At 40.5% G+C, this 27,512-nt stretch overlaps 3 protein-coding genes and 4 non-coding genes across 7 annotated transcripts in view; 4 read left to right on the forward strand and 3 right to left on the reverse strand.

Moving 5' to 3' along the window:
• The window catches only part of LOC149321024 (lymphocyte antigen 6 complex locus protein G6c-like), a 34,798-nt gene extending 27,939 nt beyond the window's left edge, over positions 1-6,859 (reverse strand). The window contains exon 1 of the transcript XR_016277212.1: positions 6,828-6,859. The gene's annotated coding sequence lies outside the window, so the exon portion shown is untranslated. The remainder of the gene's footprint in view (positions 1-6,827) is intronic.
• On the reverse strand, positions 3,149-3,221 carry TRNAA-UGC (transfer RNA alanine (anticodon UGC)). Its single transcript has one exon. It is a non-coding gene; the product is annotated as a tRNA-Ala (tRNA).
• On the forward strand, positions 5,377-5,449 carry TRNAA-AGC (transfer RNA alanine (anticodon AGC)). Its single transcript has one exon. It is a non-coding gene; the product is annotated as a tRNA-Ala (tRNA).
• On the forward strand, positions 5,630-5,702 carry TRNAA-AGC (transfer RNA alanine (anticodon AGC)). The gene has a single exon. It is a non-coding gene; the product is annotated as a tRNA-Ala (tRNA).
• Positions 5,883-5,955, forward strand: TRNAA-AGC (transfer RNA alanine (anticodon AGC)). Its single transcript has one exon. It is a non-coding gene; the product is annotated as a tRNA-Ala (tRNA).
• Positions 6,860-9,085: 2,226 nt separating the features above from the next.
• On the forward strand, positions 9,086-22,627 carry LOC149321029 (lymphocyte antigen 6 complex locus protein G6c-like). The gene is made up of 3 exons (XM_089489218.1): positions 9,086-9,215; positions 18,359-18,475; positions 20,834-22,627. Exons 1-3 carry the CDS (start codon positions 9,164-9,166, stop codon positions 21,037-21,039), a joined length of 375 nt encoding a protein of 124 aa, XP_089345344.1. The 5' UTR covers positions 9,086-9,163; the 3' UTR covers positions 21,040-22,627.
• A 232-nt stretch (positions 22,628-22,859) lies between these two features.
• Positions 22,860-26,969, reverse strand: LOC149321030 (lymphocyte antigen 6 complex locus protein G6c-like; the record flags this gene model as incomplete). The annotated part of the gene is made up of 3 exons (XM_089489314.1): positions 22,860-23,219; positions 24,085-24,198; positions 26,912-26,969. Coding segments are annotated over 3 exons (336 nt in total), but the record flags the coding sequence as incomplete, so codon positions are not given.
• Positions 26,970-27,512: the final 543 nt, after the last annotated feature.

The following is a 27,512-nucleotide window of genomic DNA, read 5'->3' on the forward strand; positions in this document are numbered from 1 at the left end:
ATGTGTCTGAAAACGAACCCGCTTTTGCGAGATATTCATGGGATTTAAACTCTGTTTATCCATAGGATTTGGGCACTTTGCCTCCCGTGTGATAAACTCCTTTCTGGGAAACAGAAAGGAAATGTGATGAACTGGCTAAAAGATCCCACATAAGGCTGAGGGGATAGCTAGTGTTAGAATGTGTGTAGTGTGCCAGTAAACCATTATCTCTGTTCAGCCCACTGTTAATGGACTGCAGTTTGTGGAAACATATCAGTTCTGCTATTTCTATTTCTGTATGGCGTTTCTACTGACATTCTTCCAGTTAAAAATTAGCACATTTCTGCATAGTTTGGTTGGAACAAAGTACAGGGGAGACTGCACTTTACCATTTGAACTAATTCCTCAGGTGTATGCTGTTGCTATCCTGCAACATTCATATAGAAAGGAGCAGACCAAAGACATCCCACTGAGGACATTTAACTGTATGCATAGCAAAAGGAGGAGGAAATTAGCAGAACCACCTCCAAGCATCCCTTGCTTAGAAAACCCAATGAAATTAATAGGATCTCCATAGGTCGACAGGTGACTTGAAGTCACATACACATATAGGTCGTGACTATGTATGATTGTGAAAGCTGGACAGTGAAGAAAAGAAGAGAATCAACTCATTTGAAAGATGTTTTGGAAGAGAGTTCTATGGATGCCAGAGACTGCAAAAAAGAAATACACAAATCCTAGAGGAAATCAAGCCTGAACTCTCCCTAGAAGCCAAGATGATTAAACTAAGATTGTTGTACTTTGGCCATATAATGAGAAGACAAATATTACTCACTAGAAATTACAATATTGCTTGATGATGTCTGATCTTGGAAATTAAGCAGGGTTAGCCCTGGATAATACTTTTATGGGAGACTGCAAAGGAATGCCAGGTGTTGTAGGCTATATTTCAGAGGAAGGAACTGGTAAAACCACTTCTGAGTCTTCCTTGCCTAAGAAAACTCTGTGAAATTCATGGGGTTGCCATAAGTTGACAGAATGACAGGCAACTTGAAGGCACATATATTCACATAGCAAAAGGAAGAAAGGAAAAGAATGGCAGGGGAATACAAGCATCAGTTCTCTTGTAGGCAAAGCAAGCTCTCTAGCACTTGAGCTAATTCCTCTATGCATTGTCTTATCTATTCTCTTACCTCATCCTGAGAAAGAATGAGTGGGATTGTGGGGATACCAACCTAGTCAGGCTACCAAGATATTTAGATATAACCTCCAGTATCTTTCTGAGTTCTATGGAGCAATTATAAATGAATATTGCAAATACAATCACAATTTCAGTCCCATTTTTTCTGAACAATACAACAGATGATATAGAAGTTGAAGACATATCAACTCTCCCAAAAGTTTTATGCAATCTATGAGGTGCCAGTGAAGCGCTAGATTATAGGACACTTCTACATATGCTGCACAGCATTATAACAGCCTTGGAATTCAACCGAAAAGCCTTTAATAAACAATAAAAAGTAGGTGTAAATACATAATAGAAATTCCACTATAAGAAAATGTTGTTCCTTCCTAAATGTGTAATTCAAAATTCTACTACCTTATTCAAGGTTAAAATTTCCTAATTCATATCTCTGGGAATAGCAGCTCCTCTCCTCTCTAGTTCTCCCTCTCTTCCTGAACTCATCTAGTATGAGCAGCCTCTTTTTTAGGGTTCCTCCAGCTACTGGGCCAAACCCATAAGTCATAGGAGTTCCAGAGGCATAAATGGAGAATCTAGGAATTGGTCCAATAATCTCTTGATGGGAAGCAGATGACACCTTTTCAAATGTTTAAACATGGTTATCATGTCACCTCTTAACCTTCTCTTCTCCTGGCTAAGGAGCCACCCCTCACAGGGCCTGGTTTCCAGACCTTTCACCATTGTGTTCACCCTTCGCTGGACATCCTCCAGCTTGTCAACATCCTTCTTGAATTGTGGTGCCCAGAACTGGACACAATATTCCAGGTGAGTTTGGACCAAAGGAGAATTGCATTGGCTTTTTAACTGCCACATCATGTTGTTAAAGAAGAAATCACAGGGAGATGTCTTATTCTATATATAGCAAAACACTGACCTGAAGGAGGTTTTTTGTATGCATGGAAATAATGGGAATAGAGACTTGGCTGGAGAATGTGAACATCAATCCTACTACCTCCCTCATGTAAAGTTAGTACTTTACTACTTGAGCTAACTCAATGGCTGCATTGTGTTACTATCCCATAATATTTATAGAAAGGAGCAGATCTAAGATATGCCTAAGGAAATGAGTTTAGGAGGCATGCAGGTGTATTTTGTTACCAGTCACATGAAAAGTGTGTGTTCAACCATCTGAACTAACTCCCCAGCTTCAGAGGGCTCATTCCCACTTACATTTAAACCAGTTTGTGATTCTCTTTCGCTCCAGATCAGTGAATTGATTCCAGTCGAAGTGTCGTTTACTCTTCCCATTATTTCATGTATTTGAGTCTTTTTTTTTTTGGCATGATTGTCATTCCCACTAGATTTGTGCCACTTCAAAATGCATGTCAATCATCTACGTGTCATCAGTGATGCAACCTTCTTAGTCCTGCCCAAATGGAAATGTAGGACCGATCCTGGGAAAGGAGGAGGACAGACCTGGGAGGGAGTTGGGCTTCCTGCCAGAGAAAAAGGCTGAGGCTGGTGGTATGGCTTCCCCACAGCAATCCATGCTCCTCCCTGAGTGTGTCCAGCACACCATTTGGGAGGATTTCCCCCCAAAATTGAGGTGGTATGTTAAACACCCCTCTGCCAGCCCCCTCGGCCATTAGTCCCTTCCCTCCATGTACAGTGATGAACATGCTTCGGAATCGATTCTTTTAAAAAGAACTGCCAAATAATCCTTTTTTCAGAAAGAGTGGTTCTTTTGCATTTGCCTCACTTCATCGTGATTGAAACTGAATGCAGTCAGTTCATAACTGGCTTCACGTGGGAATGAGGGACATATAATCCGATCAGCAAATCACTTTAAATAATAGAGGGAACGAGCCCATAGTGTTGCTACCTTATAACATTCATAGAAAGAGGCATACCCAACATGTCACTAAGAAAATGGCCTAAGGAGCTTTCGCTCGATGGATAGCAAAAAGAAAATAATAAAAGTTTGGCTGGAGAATGTGGGCATTGATCCCACTACCTCTTGCATGCAAAGCAAGCGCTCTACCATTTGAGCTAATTCCCCGGTTCCCTGATAGTCTGACCCCACATTGTACTAAGAAAGTGGGAAACAGGCATTGCCATACACAATGCTTCTGGGATACAGTTTTCTATATCTATGGAAAAATAGGGTATAGAGTTGCTGATGGGGTCACTGGAGAAGATTTTGCTTTAACTGCACTATCTTTCATACCCTGAGCAAAAAAATCTCTACCATCTGTGCTCAATCATCAAATGCCCTTGGCAGCATGGCCTTGCAATATTGCAAGGAAAGGACAGACCCAGATGAGAAAAATTACCTGAATATGCATACTGAAGGAACAGCAGTGGGTGGAAATGTGGGCATTGATCCATCATCATCATCATCATCATCATCCCCCCCCCTATATTTCCCCCAAGATTGGGACGCAAAATGGCTCACAATTTAAAATAACAATACAATAAAAAGTTATAAAAAGTAATAAAACTGAATTAATCTATATATAGTATTCAAACAACTCACATTCAGTAAAAGGAATAAAATACAATTTAAGAGATTTAAATATTTATTTATTTATTTATTTATTGGATTTATATCTTGTCTTGCTCCCAAAGTGGGATTCAATATTCTCTTAATTCTTGTAACAGAAATTTTAGCTAACAAAATAAGAGCAAATGCAAAGATAAAAGGTACTAAATATAAAGGGCATGAATATAAACTGAAAATTTTCGCAGATGACATATTTGTCATCTTCGATGATCCTGTAGAAACCATAGAACATGTTATGGCTGAAATAACATTTTTTCGGTACATATGCGGGATTTAAAATAAATAAAGACAGAACCTGGATCATAACGAAAAATCTGACAAAATTGGAAGAAGGAAAGATAGAAAGCAAATCTGGCTGTAAAATAAAAAGAAACTTGAAATATTTGGGAGTCAAGATGGCTTCTTTAAACAGTTCAGTTAAAACAATACAGCACCCCTTACTTGTTTTTTTAAAACCTTCTGTTTTAAAAGCTTATCTGTATAAAAAGATTTTAGCTTGCCAGCTGAGAATACCAAGCAAGTGCTTTATCACTTGAACTAATTCCAGATTGCTCAGACTTTTAGATTCAGTGCTGAGGTCTCTGGGTAGAAAAGCTCCACGAAGTGATAGTCTTTTCTTTAGGCAAGGTCTGCTTGCCAAAGACAGGGGTTCTCAATCCTTTTAGCCTCCAAGGTAACAACATGGGTGTTAGTGGGGATCCTGGGGCCATACATATCTATCCGTGAACACGCAGGCACACTGGTTAGGAAAGGTTATCCTTGTTGTCATCCTCATGATCCTGCACAAGACTACTTTGTGACTGCTGAGTTAAGGGAAGGCAAACACCACTAACTGGTATTCGGTGAAATAGCAGCTGATGGCTTTTGTGACAACTGGATTGTTGAACTGCTCTAGATTTTCATCTGAGAAATGAAGGAGAAATAGTTGAGGATAGAATTTAGCAGTCTGCAAAGTGATTACAAATTTCAAATTAAAACTTGGAGTGGATTCACCACCACTGATTTGGGGCAACCAGGCACCAAGGATTATGTGGCAGCAGAGGGCACAATCTTTTTAGGATCCACCTAACATGCTGAATTCAGTATCCAATCCTATTGGCTTTAAAGCTAAGGCCCATAGTATATTTTTATCACCTGAACAAGAAACCAAAACTGGGAAATGGAAGGACCATGTCACAAAATACTCTTTGAGAGACCCCCCCCCCCGTCAGTACCACTTGTGCCCACACAGTTAGTTGCAGTGGCATCAACAGGATTTCACTCAATGTCTAAGTCATGTGGGTAGAAGTAGCAAAGCCCATCCCAGTGATCCTGCACCAGGCTGCATCCATCATTATCTTTCAGATAATGTAATCTCCTGAAGATGGTCTATGAGTCTGATGGCAGACTGTTGGATTTCACTCAAAGGCCCCACTTATGTGGATCTGACTAGTGGGAAATTAGTTCAAGTGGTGGAGTTTAGCACTTTCAAGACAAATAGTACTCTTCCTTTTGCCATGCATTGAACAAAGCCTTTTCAGGTCACTTTCTCCATGGCATATTGGATTGTCCCATTTTCAGGGTACTGTGAAGCACTACTGGCACAGAGATATTTTGATGGAGACTGCACTGTATGGCTATCATCAGTGTAGCTCACAAGTATCTAACCAGTGGGGAATTAGCTCAAGTGGTAGAGCGCTCGCTTAGCATGCGAGAGGTAGTGGGATCGATGCCCACATTCTCCAGTTAAACTTTTCAATTCTTTTTGCCATGCATAAAACAAAGCCTTTTCAGACCACTTTCTGCATAGCATCTTGGATTGTTCCATATTCAGGGTTCTGTGACGCAATACTGATGCAGAGATAGTTTGTTTGATACCGCAGTGTTTGGTTATCATCAGCATAGCCCATAAATGTCTGGTCAGTGGGGAATTAGCTCAAGTGGTAGAGCGCTCGCTTAGCATGCGAGAGGTAGTGGGATCAATGCCCACATTCTCCAGTTAAACTTTTCAATTCTTTTTGCCATGCATAAAACAAAGCCTTTTCAGACCACTTTCTGTGTAGCATCTTGGATTGTTCCACATTCAGGGTTCTGTGATGCAGTACTGATGCAGAGATATTTTGGTTGATACTGTAGTGTTTGGTTTTCATCAGCACAGCCCATAAATGTCTGGTCAGTGGGGAATTAGCTCAAGTGGTAGAGCGCTCGCTTAGCATGCGAGAGGTAGTGGGATCAATGCCCACATTCTCCAGTTAAGCTTTCAATTCTTCTTTTTGCCATGCATAGAACAAAGCCTTTTCAGGTCACTTTCTGCATGAAATTTTGAGATGGCCTCTTGTGCAGCAGTGATGCCAGTCAGGTGGGAGAATTAGCTCAAATTGTAAGATACTTGTATAATATACAAGACATAGTGGCAAGGGCATCATGGGGTGGAGGTAGTGATGCAGTGTATGTGGACTCAGAGGGAGGTAAACATCCAGTGGGTGGTCACTCATTGTTTGTCTTATTCCCTCACTGTCACCAGCCCACGTGCCTCTGCAAAAGAGGGGAGGATGCTCTATTGTAGAGTATTGTCCTGTCTTCCTTTCCATCTCAACAGGGCAGTAGGAGGGATGGGAGTGCACTGCCTTGCCCACCTACCTGCCCAATGCCCAGGTCTATTGAAGTCTTGGAAGGCAGCCACCAGGAGGGAAGAGAGAGTGGGCAGTCTGCTGCCTTGCATGGCCATCTCCCCATCCAGCCACCTGGGTCTTGCCAGGTCTGGGTGGACCAGCAGGAGGAAAGGGGGTGGGGCAGTCCACTGATGCCACCCCTGATGATACACACCCTAGTGATGCCACTGTGTAATGGGAGCAATACATCTGCCAAACTCCCAGACTGGACAATTTTCTAGAAATGACTGAAATATAATTGAAAGGCGCAAAGCTCTGGGAAAGTAGCTGCTCATCTCCATACTTTTCTTCATCAGCCTTTGCTGAGGTCACTATGAAGGGGGGGGGGGGGGAGCAGCAAGCTTTAGAGCCAGCAACCATGCCTTGTGGCATGCATATTTGTATCCCATATAGATATTACAGCAAGGCAGGAGATAAATAATTGCAGTGATGGAGGCAGAAGGATCCTTACCTGTTGGCTGTAAGGCATGCACGTTTCTCTTCTTGCCAGAAGACATTACTAACCACACCTGCAGCAAGTACTAATTGATAGCTCTTTTGGAAGAGAAGGTCGGTGCACTACAGGTATATGTTGAGAACGTGAGGTCTTCTTAGACAGAACACAGGGAAAAGTGATCCTACAGCACCTACAGGAAGAAACTGCCAAGGAAAATGAAGAGGCTCATAACAGTGAGAAAACACCCTGGAGGGCAGTCACTGCCAGGAACAGTGAATACTGAAGTTATTCAGAAACTCTCCAACTAAGCATTAACTTTCTATGTTTTTATGCAGATAGCAGCAGTGAAGATGCCAACCAGGAAACCAGCAACAAGAGATACTGCATGCCAAGGAAGGAGTCAAAGTAACAGCCAACAGCAATAATAATAAGAGAAAGATCCTAGTGGTTCAGGATTTATAGCTCAGGGGTACAGAAGCACCAGTGTGCCAGCCTGACATCTTGAATTGGGAAATGTGTCATCTTCCTGGCACACATATTCAGGATGTCACTGACAACTGGCAAAAACTCATAAAGAACATGGATTAGTGCCCCTTTCTTCTTATTCATGTGGGCACCAGTGACACTGCCAAGAACACCTTTGAGCAGATCACCTCTGACTATGAAACTTTGGGCAGGAAGCTGAATGAGTTAGAGGCACAGATGGTATTTCCATTACTTCTACTAGTGAAAGATAGCGGGCTACACAGAGAAATTAAGATACTAGAAATGAACAAATGGCACTGTAGAGGGTATAGATGGGAGAGGTTTGGGTTCTGGGGCCACGATCTTCTTAGACTGAGGTCTAGTGGTCTCAATGAAAAAGCGGAATGGTGAAAGCCTTTGACTTCACAAAAAGCAGAACAATGCAATAGCTCTTTTGCTTCAGCCCCCACCCACCCCCGCCAAAAAAGCATACCAAAAGAGAACTGTGGGCTTCCATGCACCAGCATACACCCATATTGTATATCATGATTGATAAGGAGTTAGTCAGAAATCACCTAGTTAATCTAAATGAGTTCAAGTCTGCAAGGCCAAATGAACTGCATTCCAGGGTGCTGAAGGAATTTACTGACGTATTTGCCGAACCACTTGAGAAATCTTGGAGAATGAGTGTGATGCTAGAGGACTGGAGAAGAGCAAATATTGTCCCTCTATTTTAAAAAAGGCAAATTTAGCTGGCCTTAATATCTGGAATTTCTTTAGAATGGATTATACAGGAGACCATTGGGAAGCATCTTCTTGACAATGTAGCAATCAGTACGAACAAGCATAGGTTTGTCGAGAACAAATCCCTAACTGTATATCTTTATTTTGATCAGGGTTAATCTTGAGCCTTTGGATGAACCTTTGGAAGAGATTAATCGTTGCTTTGTGGTGAAGGGCTGACATGGTGGGAAGGAGAGGAGAAGGTGGGAGATACGGGGAGCAGAAAGAGCAGGAAAATAGGAGGATCAATGTGGAAGGTCTTCACAATTTAAATGAAGTATCATGGAGAAGAGATGGGAAAGAGAGTGACCAGCTGGAGCTATTGGCATGAAAGGATCCTGTATGTTGGGGGACGTATTTGAAGAATACTTTCACCCTGCAATTTCTCCCCCTCCTCCTGAGGACCAAAAAAGAGGGGCCAGACCTTGACTTCTGAAAATCCTAGTGTATACACTTACAAAATCCCTACATAAAATACACCTCTGTGTTAAGAATGTATTATGTATTTAATTTTCATTGTAATAGGATATAAATAAACATTTATTATTATTATTATTATTATTATTATTATTATTATTATTATTACAGCATGCAGCCCATCTATAGTTTGTCGTGTGTGATGACCACACACATGCTTTATAGTCCCTTGCTTTCCAGAGTTTACAAGCAGAGAGAGGGCAATCTGGATTAATGTCTATAAAACCATTCCTACATTTCACTCAATAACAAGCCAGGGCTTGGATGGCAGGGACTTCAAACTGGGATGGTGGGTGGGTGTGGATTCTTGTTTTCCAGTCTTGGAATTTTTCTGCACCTTATTTTGCATGCAGTCCTATAAATGTTCCTTCCTCACCATCTTTCTGATTTTAGGTGTGTCTATGTCCTCACCTGTCTTCCATTGGCTCTTTCCCAATTGCTACCATGAGTAAAAGTACTTCATCCTAACACCTCCCATCCCCACAGTTGCTTAGAAGGAGTACTTGTTCAAGAGCTGCTGAGCTGAGCATTTTTGCCTTTGTAGTCTCCTTGCCATTTTCACAGGGACATTCCTAGCTGCCTCTGGTGTTCCCTCTTGCTCTCACTTTCTTGTGAAGTTTTTCAAGATGAACAAATGTCTTCTTCTGGGCTTTTCTGTTCTACTCTTCTTCACAGCTGGTAAGTGTCATGCTCTAAAAGTAAGGTGGACACAGGGGATTTTCTGGGAGATAAGATGAATATTCATGAAAGGGCTCTAGAAGGGGTGGGGAGGTTTTTAAAAACATGTTATCAAATCAGGGCTAACTTTTCAATGTTATGAGAAGGGTAGATTTTGATGCTTTGATTATCCCCAATTCACTAACACTCTAGACCTATTTTGGAGAAAACTACGTGGCAATAATTCACACCCATGTTGTGGTTCTTCAATAACACAGTCCCAAAAACATTGTCTTGAGTATTGTTTCTCTGTGTGTGTGCACATTATTTGATAGTACAGATCCAAAAGACTGTGATGAGAAGTAAAGGGTAGGCATTAACCCAGATTTAAGTTCATGTTTCTGAATTAAAATGAGACTTGTTTTTCTTATGAATTTATCTGGTGACAGATGACACTTGAATTTTGCTTTATGAAAAAGCTCACTTTCTGCTGAGATCCCAGACTTTTTCTGCCTGTGGAAGAGAGCAAATGGTACCCCCACCCATCAACTGCCTCAAACTGGTCAAGTTATTTTGGGAAAGGAAGGTGAAGATCCTCAAGCAGTCTCTCTTCCCAGTCTGTAGCAGTAAAATTATAACAACAAATTATTTAAAGAACTACAGATTTAATTATATCAAAACAATCTCTTCCCCGCAGCAGCCCCACTACACTACCTAGAAGTAGGGTGTGGCACTAGACTGCACCATAAATAGATACAGGTAGAATCTCCCTTTATTCAGGATGCCAAAATTCCAAATATTTCAAAACCCAAAACTTGTTTCATGCCTTTGTATTTAATTTGACTTGAGCATCTATGGATTTTGGTACCTGTGGGGCAGTTCTGGAACCCGTAGAGATTTCCAATGTGAAATCGAAGGCACCGATGCTGGCAAAAAGTCAGGAAGAAACTCTGCTAGAACATTGCCACATAGCACAAAAAACTATAGTTCTGGAACCAAACCCTAGCAGATACCAAGGGCACATTGTATGTATGAAATTTTGTTAAGCAGTTATTGCTCTAGGGCACTGAAAGAATTATTGATATATGGTATTGTTGTGCTGCTTTGATGTGTTGAGAGATCAGGAAATTTTGTGAATTTTTTGCATGAACTTGTTCCCCGAGGTGTATCTACACAGTTGAAATAATGTGGTTTGACACCACTTTAACTGCCATGGCTCTATCCGATAGAATCATAGGATTTGTAATTTTATGAAGCACTAGCACTCTTTGGCAGAGAAGGCTAAAGGGCTTCAAAAATTACAAATCCCAGGATTCCATAGAGCACTTAAAGTATCAAACTCCATGATTTCTACAATGTAGATGCACCCCTGATCAGTGGGTACCAGGTGACTAATTTCCTTTTACTTTCATTCCCTTTGAAGGGAACACTTGGCTTCATGAAAATTGCTGAAATCATCTAAAACAACTGTTTGGTCATTAAGGACTTTAAGAATGTCTATAGTTTCTAAAATGAAGGGAGATTTATGGGAAGCTGTTCAGACTCCTTTTCACACCACACAATTGTAGCAACATGATTTCTATTTTGAACTGCCGTGGCAACCTCTTATGGAATCTTGGGATCTGCAGTTTTGGGTGTGGTACTTAGAAATCTCAACCAGAGAACTTGAGTGCGTCACAGAATTACAAAGCCCAGAATTCCATAAAAGCCAGCAAAGGAAGTAAACGTGCTATAACTGTATAATCTGAAAGGAACTTCAACCTACAGGAAAAGAGATTCCATCTAAACTTTAGGAAGAACTTCCTGACAGTGAGAGCTATTCAACAGTGGAATAGGCTGCCTCAAACTGCAGCGAAGTTTCCCTTTGTTTGGAGGTTTTTAAAGCAGAGGCTGGACGGCCATCTGTTGATGGTGCTGTCATTGTGTGTTCCTGCATGGTAGAGGGTTGGATTGGATGGCCCTAAGGGTCTCTCAATTCTATAATTCTATTATTCTGTGACCCCTGGTTCCAGAGATTCCACACATAATCAATCTGAAATAGCCTCCTCCAATGTGATGTCCTCCCATAATATTGCCTCACAACATTCCCAGCCATGACAGCAAATGGTTAATGATGATGGAAGTTGTAGATCAAATCATAGAGGGAACCATCGAGTTTTGTAATGTTTTGTAGAAGGCATTTCTATAAGTGCAGCTTTGTCATGCTGGTAACACCTCCTGAAGTTGACTTTGCAACCTGACTTTGAGAGGTGCAGGAGTCCTGCTTTCTCTTCTTCTGGTCTTTATTCACTGTTCAGGTGGCTTTTGGCAATTACAGGAAATATTATTTTCCATTTTGATTTTAAAGGACATCTAAGTTCCTTGGGAGAGGAATGAAGCATGTGCTGGGGTTTCTATTCAAGAGAAGGTCTCCCCCCATTTTCATGGTAGGCATACACTACCAAAAGATCCAATGTGGTGTAGTGGTTTGAGTGCTGGACCTTGGGGTGCTGGACTTTCAAATCCCCTCTCAGCCATGGAAGTGCTAGATGACCTTGGCTGAGGCACACTCTCTCAGCCTAAAAGGAAGGCAATGGCAAATCTCATTTGAATATACGATCTTGCCAAGAAACTCCAAGATAGGATCACAATAAGTCACAATTAACTTGAAGGCAGAGAAGAACAAATATCATCACTGCAATCTTGGAAATCTCTAAAAAGGAGCTATTACTCACATGAATCCAGGCTGCCCACATCTTTACATATTCAAGCACTCTGGGAAACTTTGGAGATGGTGATTCACCTATTTTCCAACTAACATTTCATCTCTGTATCTTGGCACACCACACCCAGATCTGAATGTAGGAGTTGGACTTTTGCTTATGTAGTGCTTTTGCTCCAGATGTGAAAGAGTTATTGTTCTCTGCCCTTCTTCACTCAGCTGTTTCCCTAATTCCATAAAGGAAGGAAGAAGTCTTTTTTGATGGAGAAAATCTATTTGGGTGTAGGTTCTAAAATGCCCAGGTTTTGGTAGAAGCCATATTTAGAAGACCTAAATATGGCTTCAGATTTGGTTTGAAGAACTCAAAATGAATCCCTTTCAAAAGAGATATTATAACTGTTCAGGGAAGTGAACAGCTGTATGTATGGATGGGAGGGGCAAATGCATTAACTTAAAGTCTTAATTAATTCTAACCTCATTAAATGTTTTCTCACGACTGTTTGGTGCAATAGAGAAAGTTTCTTGGCCACCTACAAGAGAAGAGAGAATGAGCTGTGAGAAAAGATCAGAACACTAGAATAAACACTTTGAAACAAGAGTGGTTGATTTAGCTTGATTCTATTTCAGTGAAACAACAAGACTGGACATTTAGAAAGTACACCTGGGAGAAGTTCCTAACTGGCAGATCAATTATTCATGAAACAGTCACCTAAAAATTTGTGTATGCTCTTCCCTAAGATTTCAAAAGCTGTTGGTGGTAATTTAAGCACCAAAACAGCCAGTATTGAAATTGGTGGTCCTTTTCTAGTTTTCTGTGAGTTTGAACTGAAGTCGTTCATAGAATCCTTATAAGTAGAAGAATATAAGAAGAATCCTGTTCAACCATACAAAAGTCTATCTAGGTTAGAATCTTGTTTCCTACAGTGGCCAACTAGATGTTATGGGAAGCCTCGAAGCAGGATGTTTGGAGAGGGAGTAGTATCTTTTCACTATCATTCCTCAAAAACCTGGGGCTAAAATCATAGTTGACACTGGTGGAGCATGAGGTTTGAACAGTCTAGTTATAGTAAAGGTCTGGAAGGGCAGTGGTTGCCAAATGGAAAAGAGTGTGCGGGAGATCTTCTGGCCAAACTGTGGTCATTTGGATTGGGAAGTCTTGGAGCTCTGTCCCAGCACTATCGAGCAGTATTTATACAGTCCATTGCACAAAGAGGTACTACTTCCTTGCCCAACATCTGAAAAAGTGGCCATACTAGTATAAGTTATACTAGTCTAAGGCCTGTTCAGACCAGCGAAAAGGAAACTCCTCTCTTTCTCCTCCTTGGCAGGGAATGGCCTGGAAAGTGTCTCCCTGCCCCTTCCTGCCAATCTGTACAGCCCCTACATTACCAAGAGGATTCCAACCTGGAATACAGAAATGCTGCATTTGATTTTGGTGAACTCCTAAATTAGTTAAGGAGCAAATTATTTTCAAGCTCTCCATCTGAGAATTCTAAGTACCTCTCCCCAGAGTCTGAATCCTAGGTTTCTATAGGATGGAACCATGGCAGTTAAAGTGGTATCAAAGTGTTACAACTGTTCAAGAGACCCAGGTTTGTTGTATCTACTACAGTTTTTATCAGAACTCTGAGGTCCACCAACTTTATAATCTGATGCAAAATATCTGTTCATTGAGTAAAGCCAGATGCAATTTAATGTTTTAGGTGTTTTGCCTATGCTGCATACCCTTGAGGTAAGCACATTTCAGACATGCTAATAACATAAATAAGGAGGGAAAGTATTTTGCTGCTGCTACTGTTGCTGTTGAAACCATCCATATTGAAACCATGGCAGACTTCTTACATGACTGAATGATCTCTGGAGGTCCTCCCAACTCCTTCACATTATGGTAGTGTGATATAATACAAAAGCCTGAAGTGCTATACAATGTTGTGGGAACTACAGAAAACAATTCACCAGGAGCAGCATTTCATCTTTTAAGTAGGTTGAGAGTTTTCCAAAATTAGCTGTGGATGTCTAACCACTTTCTTCCTCTTTCTTGAGAAAGGGGGTTCCACAGACTATGAAGCCCCACTGAGAATACCGTGGGCAGAATATTGGCCCCTGGAACCACCACAGTTGTCCATTCCTGGTCTAGACAAGCAGTGATCTCTAAGGAGATTATTGATTACAAATAACGCAACTTAAACCTGACAGGATACCATCGCGTTTCAGATTAATAGCAGGTATTATCACATTCAAATTGCTGCTGCTGCCGCCGGGTGATTGCAACCCACATGCAGCCCGACTCACAGCCACACTCATCCAGCCACTTTTCAAAAATGGCAAGCTCCCAAGCAACACATCAAAATAATATGGAACACTCAATTTTACTTTGAAAAATAATTAATAGATGGTGAAAAATCTTTATACCATCCAATATTTCATAGAATCATAGAATAATAGTTGAAAGGGACCCCAAGGGCCACCCAGTCCGTTCTGCCAAAGCACCCCTGACAGATAGCCATCTAGCCTCTGTTTAAAGACCTCCAAAGAAGGAGAATCCATCACTCTTCGAGAGAGTATATTCCACTGTCAAACAGCTCTTACTGTCAGGACATTCTTCCTAACATTGAGGTGGAATCTATTTTCCTGTAGTTGATTTTACAGATGAAAGCTGGGATATGGGTGAACAGGAAATGTGGTCAAAATGACAAAGATTATGAATGAGGAAGGATAGCAATACTAATAGCAAGTAGATTTCTATACTGTTTACCAGCGCTACCCTGAGTGGTTTAAAATGTGTAAGCCAATTGCCCCCAATAAGGTGGGTGCTCAATTTACCGAATTTATCCAATTTATCCTATGAAAGGAGGGAAGGCTGAGTTGACCTTGGAGCTCTCCAGGATCGAATTTACAACATTGTGGTTGCAGTCATACTGCAGCAGAAGGGATCTATTGCACAAAGGCAGTAATAGAATAGCAGCAAGATTGAGAGCCTATTGACAGGTTTTGCCCATCAATGAAAAGGTTCACTATAATTATAAATGGAATACAAAGCAACAGTGGGAAGGACACAACATTGTGTAATAAGTACTGGCCAAATACACTTTTATCTTGTTAAATTTCTGCTTTTTAGCTTTACTTTGTGTGGTAAAGTCCAAAGTCACTCTGTCACTCACAGCCCTGCTCAATAAATACAAATTTTTCACTTCCTAAGAATGCAAAGTGTACCTTACCTTAGATGTTTCAACATTTCTGAGCCTTGTTCTGTATATCAAAGAAATCAAATGCATAGCAAACCATAAACATATTTTAAATGTGAGTGTAAAATTTAAAAATGTGCAAGTCACATGTATCAGTTAGGAAAATGCTTTCAAGCTGTGTATGCTAGGGTGAAGACACATACCAAACATTCACAAAGATTTTCACGTGGGAAGGAAACACAAGGATTTAGCAGTCAAATATGAATAAAGGGGGAAAGAATGCAGAAAAGATTCAGAGAAATTCAGTGAACTCAATTCCCCCCTTGAGCATAAAAAATCCACTGGGTGAACTTGGATAAGTCACACTTTCTCAGCCTCAGAGGATGGCAATAACATCCCCCCCCCCCCCCGAAAGAATTTGCCAAGAAAACACTATGATAAATTTGCCTCAGGGTCACCATGAGTCAAAAATGACTTGGAGGCACATAATAAAAGATGATGGTTGCGGCGGTGATGACAGTGATGATGATTTTTGCAGGTAGTTTAGGGGAGCCTTTGGCTGTTTTTTGTGTCAAAAATTGCTGTAAAATGAGTCTGATTTTAAAAAAATGGGGAAGGGGTTTGGAGATCAGAGCAAAGCTCTGAAGGCCATGAATGTTGTATTATGTTCTCCACCCTTGTGCTAGGCAGAGTCCCAAAAGACACCTACACACTAGCCTAGATGCATTTAGTGCTAAGATTGTTCATGATCCCGTGCATTTGAACAAGACAAGAACAGCCCATTGTCTAGAAAGTTGCCTGGCATGAAGTGAGGGATGCTGCTGTTTCTGAAAAGTTCATTAAATTCTGATAATCATTTGAAAAGTTACAGCTGTTAGTTGATTTTTAATTACAGTCAGCTCTGCATGTAAAATATGATAGCATGTTAAACCACTGATTTCTATTTTTCAGTATTGAGGTGTTAAAAAGAAACCCAATAATATCCTGCAAATACCCCTGGTCCAACTACATTCCCTCGGTTGATTGATTTACCTTACCCCTGTTAATTTACCTATAGATTTTTCTGCATAGATTTAATCTTACCAATTAATTTATCAGATCAATCATATCAAGTACACATTTCTTCAATGGATTCCCCTCAACAATTGACAGTTGACATCCTCCTTAATTAATATCTCTGCTTCTTCATTCTCCCAATAACAAATTGAAACAATCTTAATTCTTACCTTGATCGTATTCATTTATAGTCTAGTGTATATCTAATACCTCTCCCTCACAAAGGCTATTACCACACTGCAGAAATAAAGAAGTTTGACACCACTTTTACTGTGATGGCTCCATCCTGTGGAATTCTGGGCTTTGTAGTTTGCGGAGGTATTCAGCCTAGTCTATCGGAGAGCACTGGTGTCTCGCCAAACCACACATCCCAGGATTCTACTTGATGGCTCCATTATAGTAAAAGTGATGTCAAACTGCTTTATTTCTGCAGCGTGGATACACTCAAAGGCTCAGGAGTTGAATGGGAAAGGTAGACTTTCCAGAAGTAAAAAATAAAAATAAAAATCTGAGAATCAGGGCTTTGAGGTGTATTAATGAGCCAGATATTTTCACTCATGTCTTCGACATCATCAGGCATGAAACAAAACAAAACTCTGGTTGCTCTTCTGCTCAAGGCTGGATTAACCATTAAGCAAATATAAGCACAATCTTGGGGCATCAAGGGAAGGGGGCATCACAGAATTTTCCCATTGCCAGATTTATCATGAAACATATGGTGCAAAACTGCAAATGGTGCAGCTGAATCAGGTTCCAGGAAATAAAAGGTTCCCATGATAAATAAATAAATAAATTATGTACACATATAGATACAATAATAAAATAGTAATAATAAATGTTAATGATATACTGAGAATACACCATTTATATTATTATTGTTGTTGTTGTTATTTACAGTATTTATACCCTGCTCTTAAGCCCTAAAGGCTTGGGAATAAACAATATTTGCCATCTTAAAGTAGGCTTTGATTCACTTTGAAAAAAAGTAAAATATTTTGAATTAGACCTATTAGATATATATGGGTGCACCAAAATCTTTTAAGTGCTTATTGCTTCCAAGGGTCTTCATCCAGCCCTACGTTTGCTATCCAAAAAGAAGGAGCACTAAGGAACAATTCCAATATATTCCAGCTATGTGACACTAAAATGAGGTTTGGTTTGGCCACTGGGTGGCAGTGCACTGCAAAGTAATCTTTCAAACCAGAATGCCATCCTGGCAAAGGTCTATCACTCCTTTCCATTTAATTCCAAGGAAACTATTCCTGTGCTAAATTGGTGCCTGGCAGCTGAAATGAAACATACTGAAGCTTAATCCAAACAAGGTAGAGGTACTCCTGGTTACTTAAAAGATACAATCGGGAATAGGGATTCACCCTATGTTAGATGGGGTTACACTCCCCCGATAATGCAGTTTTGGGAGTACTCCTGGATTCATCTCTGAGCCTGGAGGCCCAGATTTCAGCAGTGACCAGGAGCGCCTTTGCAGAGATAAAGCTAGTGTGCCAACTGCATCTGTTCTTGGAGACGTCATATCTGGTCACTGTGATACATGCCTTAGTTACATCTGATTTGGATTACTATAATGCACTCTACACGGGGCTGACTTTGAAAACTGCTCAGAAACTACAGCTGTCTCAAAGAAGTGCAGCCAGGTTGTCGACTGGAGTTGACTATAGGGAGCACACAACTCCCTTGTTGCAACAGCTCTACTGGCTGCTGGTTGGTTTCTGGACACAGTTCAAAGTGTTGATTTTGAGAGGCCAGGCTGTACCTATCCTTGCAGTCTTCCTGGCAACATGTTAAAACATTTTTGTTCCACCAAGCCTTTACAAACTGTTGAAATTGGGATCTTAATGCTGTGTAGTGCTGGTTTTAAAGGGTTTATTTATAGTTTTATTTTTATTTTTTAATATGTTTTCGTATTTTTAATTGTTTTAATATGTACTGTTTTTACATTTTTTATCATTTTTTTAAAATTGCATTTTATTCTTTAGAGTGATGTGTTTTAATAGCGTGATAGCTTAATTCTCTTCTAATGCTCACTTTTGTATGCTTTCAACTGTATTGTTCTTTTAAGCTGAAAGTTGCCTTGAGTCCTAATTTTTTCGGGTGGAGCAGGATATAAATAAATATAACAACAACAACAACAGCAACAAAAAGACACAAGTTGTTTCTCCTTCAGTGAAATGTTTATTGTTCTTTTTTCTATTTCTCTTTTCTAGCTCAAGGTCTTGTGTGCAAAGTATGCAAATTTAAAGTCGGCAAACTCTGCTTCAGTTCTGATGATCCTTGCAGAGCTAAGGAAGGCCAGTACTGTGAGACAACCAAAGTTTACACAGGTAACATGAGATTCCTCTGATTTGGGGGTGTATCAGTTGTGCCATGGTGAGAGATACCCAGAAGAGAAAAAAAATACTCTGTATATACAGTTCTCTCCCAAGTTCCCATCCTACTATGGGGGGATGACAAAATGAGGATATTGCTCCCCCATGAGAATTCTGCCACCCCCAGATTATATTTTCCTTCAGTCACCAAACTTCTAGCATTCCAGTAACTTAAAACTTCAGCTGGACATTTAGAAATCCCAAAAGAAGTCAAAATAAAGAGAATGGGAACACAGTGAATGTATGAGTTCTAGGCGCACTGCCCCCCAAAGAAGAATTCTGTCCCTGGTATGAAATTTTCCTTCTATTCCCAAATTACTAGCACTCCAGAGAATGAAACAACAAATATTGAACTAGAATTAAATTTGAATGCAGATGCATTGTTCACTAACTTTTGGAATTCTCACACACAAATCCTTCTGGAAGTCAGCTCAGCATTATGCATTGCTGGCCCTCCTTGTGTTCCTCATCAAACGTGGAAATTGTGCAGCTCCTCTGAATGTTGTTTAACTGTGCTACTCTTGGCATCCTCAGCATTGCCTGCGCTGACCAGGGATTCTGAGGGTTACAGTCCAACAATGTCTGAAGAGCCAGATAATTTTCATCCATGTTCACAATGTTTTTGTATGTAGAACTAAATTCTCCTTTTAATATAGTATTAGCCATGGAATCTAAAGTATTGAGCTGGGGAGAACATATGGGTGTCTATGTGTTGTTGCATTGCAACTCCCAGACATCTGAGCCAACATAGGCTCAGGGATTATGGGACTTGCAACCCAACAACATCTGGAGGGCCACATATTTCCCACCATTTATCTGAAGTATAGTGGCTTCATCAGGGGTGTGGATCACACTGAGTGATACCTTAGAGGGGGTGAACACCCAGTGGGGCAGTCAGTCATCATCAGTCCCAAGGCCCCCCTGCCCCCGTTTGCCTTCTTCTGCCAGCCAGGGTGTCTCTGCCATTCATTGTCTGTGACTGATGGTGGGGATGTAGTGCTGCTGCTGCTTCGCAACCCATTCCAGATCTGGCAGGACTCTGCAGGCCAGGAAAGGAAGGCTGGGAAAGGGACGTGCTGGTGGCAGTGGCAGCCACAGACTCCATTTCTTCTGCAAAAAGAGTCTGTTACCACCCCTATTACATTGCCTCCCTTTCCACCCAGCCAGAAGCCCAGCCTGACCCAGAAAGGGCTTTGGTGGCAGCAACACTCCACCCTCATCAATGGTGGCCTGGCGTGGAAAGGGTTGGCTGGAATATGTGCCAGACAGTCTGGGAGTGACAGCACGAGCTACCACACTGTGATGATACCAACCTTAGTGACACCCCTGTAGAAGTAATAATGTGCTGCAAACTGTGCACTTTCCACACTACCCAATTATAGCACACACAGATGGAAGAAGTCTTAATATTTTTCAGATTCCTCAACAGTTAACAATCTGGAAGTACCATATATACTTGACTATAAGTCGACCTCATGTATAAGTCGAGGACAGGTTTTGGATGAAAATTAAGGATTTTGATATGACCTGTGGATAAGTGGAGGGTAAAACTTAGGGGCAAAGGAAAGCGATGCCAAAGAACTTAAAAAATTGCATAACTATTTATGCTCACCCTAAAAGTACAGTACTTATATGACCTGTGGATAAGTTGAATTGGTTTTTTTGCGTCAATTTTTTAACCTAAATTTCTAGATTTACACATGAGTAGAATCGTAGAGATGGAGGAGACCACAAGGGTCATCCAGTCCAACTCCCTGCCATGCAGGAAATCTTAATCAAAGCATCCCCAACAGATGGCCATCCAGCCTCTGCTTAAAGACCTCCAAAGAGTATATACAGTATCTGGAAGTATAACAGCATGATACCACTTTCACTACCATGAGTGCATCCTATGGGATCCAGTTTAGGGAGGCACTAGTGCTCTCTGGTGGAGAATTCCATATATGCCTCTCAGAGGTTGTTAATAGTCTCCCAGTTTGTTCCCAGCCACATCTATTTCCTTGAACATCCAGACTAAATATTAAACTACTGGCAGGATATATTGGACACAAAGCAACCTTTCTGATGCCACTGCAGAGCTGTTAATATTTGGCCATGATGCTAATAAGGATTCTGCAATCCACGTTCCACAGGAATACATGTGCTACAGCATGTTCATCAGCTCAAGTTCAGTCTTATCCAACAGAGATGTGTGAGACAGGCCCGAAACTTGTGGGTTGTCAAGGTGGCCACTTTTCCCATAAATTTTGAATAATGGAATGGGTATTATAGTTGACATCTCATGTTTCTTGTTTTCTCCTTTCTGTTTTCCAGGCAATGTAATGCTATTCACAAAACATGGCTGCAGCAAATACTCAGAGCTTTGCAACAAGACCGAACAGAGGGACAACGTCTTTGACATGAGCTATAACCGCACTTGCTGCGACTTTGACCTATGCAATGGGGGAATGGCCAGCAATCCCAGCCTACCACTCTTAGCTGGCCTTAGCTTGGCTTTGGGCTGGTGGATGGCACATTAATGCTGGCAATGATGCCCTTTCCATCAGAAAAGGGAACCCAGAAACCTTTTTTTGTTGGACAACCAATGGCCTACAGGCTGTATATGGGCCGTGGACCCCCGTTTTTAATTTACTGACTCAGCCACTCATCTGGCTGCTGGCACAGGTCATGTCACAAAAAGTGCCATCACAACCGTTAAAAAGTGTGGTTTTACCTTGCCTTACTTTTGTCCTTTTCCTTAATTCAGTTTAACCCTGTGAGATCCTTTTTAACAGGTCTTACAGGGCTCTATGTACAGTAGAACACTATGGCGTCCTTAATTGAAGTAATCCAATTAAATTCATTCCCAGTTTTCCATGACTATCTGGCTAGCACTTGGCAGACCACTATGCAGAGTTCAATAGTTCGTGTTTGCCCCGGCTATGACTCATTTATGTCTCCTATAGATAACACAGGCTTGTGATTTTATTGTTTTGTCGTTATTTATGCTGGCTGTCATCAACAAACAAACCATGTTTTGAAAACCCAGACAGAAACTTCTAAAGCTCTTCTGCTGCAGTCTCCTCTTTTCTATTAATGATGAAAATAAAACCAATAGGAAAAAAAGATGCATATACAGTTGTCCTTCTGTATCCACAAATTCAACCATCCACAGCATGAAGACGGAGATAAATAAATAAATAAATGTTCCAAAAAGTAAACATTGATTCTGAAATTTTATATAAGGGACACCATTATACTATGGCAAGGTAAATGATGGGACTTCCCCACCCACAGATTTTGGTATCCATGGGAGCTCCCAGAACCAAACCCCACCAGATACCAAGGGCCCACTTTATGTGTCCTTATTAAGCCCAGAACAAGGAAAATATACTTTTAAGGACTACAACTCTTATATTTGCCCAGCTAGCATAGCCTGCCTTATTCACTTGCTCCCTGTATGTTGCCACATCCAGTTCTATTCCTTTTTAAATTGTTGCTTCTCTTCTACCAAATTTTAGATTGTATGCTCCATGGGACAAGGATCAGTGCTCTTGTACATTGTAAAGCTCCGTATACATACATGATGTTTTATTAAAAAAATTATAAATGAAAACTACTGACATTAAGTATTACAGCTATGGATTTCTCACTTTGGAGGGGGGAGATTATCACCCCCTGTGTGCTTATCCCATTTCCCCCCTGTCCTTAAACAGTTATGGACTCATCATTTGGTATTAATGGGAGTTTCCATTTTTCATCTTTTTGGCCATCCATGGGATCCTCAGCACTCTTCTCAAGCACCACATCTCAAATGAATTGATTCTCTTTCTGTCTTCCTTCTTCACTGTCCAGCTCTCACACCCATACATGGTGAGGAGGAATACAATGGCTTGGATGATCCTAACTTTGGTAGTCAGTGTTATATCTTTAGACTTTAGAATCTTGTCCAGTTCTCCCTTTAGCAGTATATCTTTGTTCTTTAGAACCATCTCTAATCCTTTCATAACTGCCCTCCCCATTCTTAGTCTTCTTCTGATTTCTTGACTGCAGTCCCCATTCTGATCTATATTTGATCTAAAGTCTAGGAACTCTTTTCCTATTTCTGTGTCCTCATTGTCTAGATTGATCTTGTTAAGATCCTCTGTGATATTTTATACAATATTTTAAATAATTGTGTGCATGAAACAAAGTGTGTGTATAGTGGATCATCAGAAAGCTCAGATGTCGTTATCTTACCCATCCATGAAAAAAAGTTTTGTGTTTTGGAATATTTTGGGTTTAACAATTCTGGATAGAAGAGATTCAGCTCTATAATTGAAAAGTACTGAGGAATGCAATAAGTGATGCAGGGAATTCCTTCATCAATTGTTTAATGAGTAATGGTAATGGATTACTTTCCAACATTATAACAACTAACAGGAGTAAATTATTTTTAAAAAGTAACTTGACAAGTTTTGGGGGGAAAATAATGTAAGACAAAGCGAAATGGACAGACTGTACCATTTCTCACTTGATGAGCCAGCTAGAGCTTTGTATCAGTTTTCTCTTATCCGTTAATTCCTATTACGAGGCAGGGGTGGGATTTTTCCATTACACTTGTCAGTTTCACAACAAGTTTCGATGTGTGTATATTTTCCATCCTTGTCAGTTGTGTTGCAATACCAGCTTGCAAATTCATGAACAAGACAGCCATAACTCATGTAATAGAGCTCATCACCTGTGAGGGAAAAAGAAAGAATGCAAAAAGTGAGTACTGGCATAGAAAACAAAGATGTTGACTTTACATTTCCCTAAGAAAACATGGCTTTTTGCACCTATTAGTGGAATGAAGAGCATCTTGCCTCCTGAATCCGTACACACATTTTAAAACAATCCACATTCAAAATTCATCATTTAAAATTCAGAATTTTAAAATAATTTGGATAAGCTTCATGGAAGACACTGGTTTTCAGTGCTGTTTTAAACACAGATACCATATTCAGCTATAGAATCTCGTCGGGAGGTCTTTCCTGATACCTGGGTTGCCCCACATGGCTGAGGACTCTCCTCTATCTCCCTAAAGGTAAAGGTAGTCCCCTGACATGAAAGTCTAGTTGTAACCCACTGTAGGGGGCAGTGCTCATCTCCATTACTAAGCCGAAGAACCAGCATTGCCTGAGGACTGCTCTAGTGGTCATGTGGCCAGCATGACTGCATCAATCTCTGTTACCTTCTCACTACTTGCATTTGCATGCTTTCAAATTGTTAGGTTGGCAAGAAGCTGGAACTAGTGACAGGAATTTACCCTATCATGCAGCCCTCAGGCCTCGAACTGCCAACCATCTGATCTTACAATTGTCAGAGTTGGTGTCTTAACTACTAAGCCATCACATCCATATTCAGATTCTGTGTTCCTGCATGGCAGTGGCTTGGACTGGATGACTCTTGGGGTCTCTTCCAACTGTATGATTCAATGCTTCTATGAAGCCAAGCAAAGAAAGCACAAAGAATTGTCAAAATTTTCAGCAGCACTGGGATGAATTCATAAGCTTCATCTGATTCACACCTCCAGGCCCCGCTGATTTTATATCCCTAGATCTTACCAAGGTAGCTTGCAACTGTGTTACATATCCCAAATTCTGTCTTGCAGACATCTACAGAAGAAAAACAGCCCTTTCCATTTCCATATCGACAAAATTTACATACGATACCTTGAGCTGAAAGAGAATAAGAACATGTTAAAAAGGATCAAAAAGGACCAATGACCGAATGCCTGAAATCAGGAGGAAGATCCTATACAAACACTATGGCTGGAATTGTACATCTTGGAACCCATTTAGTTTTTAAAAAAATCAATATAATTATTACATAACCTTCAAAGTGGTTATATTGTTTTGGGGTATAGCTCATTTCTAAAGCCACTTTATCATTTTGTAGATCATTTCTTTCAAACATTTATAATTCTGAACCAATTCTACATAGGAGGACTCTACAGATTTTATTAACAGAATTAACCTATATAAAAATAGAAGGGAGGGGCATTTTGGCTACTGTGGAAATAATATCTGTTTAAACCAATATATTTCAAATGGAGACAGGGAAAAAGTCAGTCCATGGAATGGTGTGAGCTCTACCCAGACAGTTTTTGTAGCCCTTGATATATTCAGATTCCCTAACATGCAGTTTTATATTCAGATGAAAAAAATGAAGGCAAATTGCTTCTCCATTAACACTGCAGAAACATGACCAATGCTATGACATTCTGGTAATTGTACGAAAGGACGACAATTCCCCAAATTCCACAGCACTGAGCCATGGCAATTAAAGTGGTGTCAAACTGGATTATTTATGTAGTGCAGATGCAGCCTCTGAAGCCTTTAGGAATAGAAATTCACTTATTAAATAGGTCTCCCTCCGTATCTGTCCCTCTATTCCTCCTCCCCACTCCTCCCCTTTTTACCCTCTCTCTTCTTCTCTCTTTCCTTTCCTTCCTCTTTCTCCTTTTTCCTCCTGTGATGGGACCTTCTCTCAAACCTTAGGTTAGCTTCCCCTCTCAGCCACAGAAGGCCCCTAGTCACTGACACTTGACCTACGTTTACTGTATTAATGGTATTTGGAAGTGTATAAGGGCTGTAAAAATAAATGGTAACCTTATTAAATAACATTAAGAAAGAATCTTATGCAGGCTACTTCAAGCTTTGTGTGGTTACATTAACAACAAACAATCTGCAGGCTTTTAAATAATTTGTCTCCTACACACTCTCTTTCACTAGGGATACCAACCAGACCTGTTTAGTCTAACTGACGGGCTCAACAGACCGTCCTGAAAGGATGGGCTGGAGGCACCTGTTTTTGCTTCTGAGGGAGGCCGCAGCAGCCAAACCACACGGCCTCCCTCTGCACCAAAAAGAATCTGCTAAAAGCAGGTTCTTTTTGGTGTGCGTAGAAGACACCATGAGTGTGTCATTGGTGCACTGTCACGCATCAATGACGCAAGTGCGGCACTGCAATGTGTAGACACTGCACTGTGCTCACGTCATGATGGTAGTGCTGTTATGTACTAGGGCTTTTGGCATGACCCTGTGGATAAGTCAAGGGTAAAACTTGGAGGCTCTGTCAGTGTGTGTATGTGTGTGTATGGCAAGAGAGACTCTCACTGAGGCTTTTTGCTTGATCGTTTCAACTTTCATTTCAGCCAGACACATGGGTAGGAGAGGACTCTTAAACAAACAGCAATATCAGTTAGTCACTCAGGACCCTTTCTGCTTGGCACAAAAGAGAAATAAACTGTTCTGCCAACTGCATGGGGAAATCTGGGAAAAGCTGCTATCACATTACCATAGTGATCTGTAAATAAGGGATTTTGGGGTCAATTTTTGGGCATAAATTTTTAGACTTATAGACAAGTATATATGGTAATCAACATATTGTATATTTCAAATAAGTAAATAAGGACCAAATCAACACACAAGACATCATTTTCATGGTCTGGAAGCACAAAAAAGGCAATCTTGCTGCAGCTAACTTGGTCTGGATCTCATCAGTGTTTATTTTACTTATTTTTTAAATCAACAATTTGTTTTATACTCTTGATTTCCACCCCAAAAGGTATCCAAGTTGAGCAACAAAGATAAATCACAGTTCAAAAACAAGATCTTGACAAAACATAAAAATAAATAGATTAAAATACAATTTAAGATAAAACGACAAACTAAATGCAGAGGCAAAATCACAGCAATAGAAGATGTAGCCAGTACACAGCTGTTTAGCTTTCTTTGAGCAGTGGACCAGTTGACATGTTAAAAATCTATCAAAATATGAATATTTTTATTTGCTAGAGGAAGGATAATGCATATCTTCTAACTGTCCCAATTTGTTAGGGCCAATCCCAATTAATTCTCTGTCATCCTACCTTTTCCAGACGCTTTAAAAATGTATCTGTTTCTCTCTTCTCCTCCCAAAGCCCTTTTGTCTTCAGCTTACATTAATGCAGCTTGAAGGAGAGGAGAAAAGGTGGAATTTATCCTTCCCAGTAGGCTGAGGCAAAATCAAACAGCTGTAGCCTCTCCTAGCTTATCTGTTCTTCTTTATTATTAACTTGCCAATCTTGAACACACTCTGAAGTTGCTTGGCCATTGTGATTTTCAGCCATGAAATGTTGGAAGGTATATTATGCTACTATTTTATTCATGGGTCCTTCCTTCCTTCCTTCCTTCCTTCCTTCCTTCCTTCCTTCCTTCCTTCCTTCCTTTTTTAAAGACTCCCTCCTAAACCATGATTCCATGTACAGGTTATGGTTTTAATAAGCGAGGGAATATGAAGTAACTCTTTCCAGTTCTGTATACTGTAGAGAACAAAGCACCTTTGCATCTATTTCCCCCTTTGTTCCTTTCTCTCTGTACTTCCACATAAGTACACACTCACACTTACCGACAGACCAGCAGAGCAGAGCAGAAAATCCGAGGAGAAGAATCTTATTCATCCTGATTAATTTTTAGGAAAGTGCAATATCCTAGGTGAATACTGAGAAGTCAAAAAGCTTTTGGAAGGAAATTACAAAAGGATCAAGTTCTCCCAGCCTCCACAGACAGCCAGTGAGGACCAGGCTAAAGTTGTACAAATATTTTCTTTTGGGAATAAATACTGGCAGATGCTCTAACCAAATATCCAGGGAATACAAAACCAGGTTTGGCCCAAAAACTTGCTGTCTGAGGCAGAACAGCACATGACACTGCCCTCAAAGCTACCAGAGTCAAGGTACACAGTATCCAAAAGCAGCCAAGTTATTTTGGCACAGGATGAACTTATCTCAAAAGGGCTTCTCCTTCTTCTTGGGACATCAAAAGACAACAATAATAAAGTAACTCTTTCTTTTCCTGACAACTTTTAGATGGCTTACCTCCCATAGCCAACCTTTTGTAGAGATGTGAAGGTCTGAGAAAAATACAGAAAAAAATTGAGGGAAATGTGTTTTTCCCCCATCCATTTTTTCCTCAAAGCCCCTTTTTAAATAGAAAAATTGGAAGTTGGA

Source organism: Sceloporus occidentalis, unplaced genomic scaffold (assembly GCF_023333645.1).
Source record: "Sceloporus occidentalis isolate IW3139 unplaced genomic scaffold, rSceOcc1.0.p SCAF_1, whole genome shotgun sequence".
Lineage (NCBI taxonomy): Eukaryota > Metazoa > Chordata > Lepidosauria > Squamata > Phrynosomatidae > Sceloporus > Sceloporus occidentalis.

Bases quoted from the DNA above. Each gene is read 5' to 3' on its own strand.
- LOC149321029 (XM_089489218.1), top strand. From the start codon at position 9,164: ATGAACAAATGTCTTCTTCTGGGCTTTTCTGTTCTACTCTTCTTCACA. The intron at 9,216-18,358 runs GTAAGTGTCATG...TCTCTTTTCTAG, and splicing joins TCTACTCTTCTTCACAGCTG to CTCAAGGTCTTGTGTGCAAA. The intron at 18,476-20,833 runs GTAACATGAGAT...TCTGTTTTCCAG, and splicing joins GACAACCAAAGTTTACACAG to GCAATGTAATGCTATTCACA.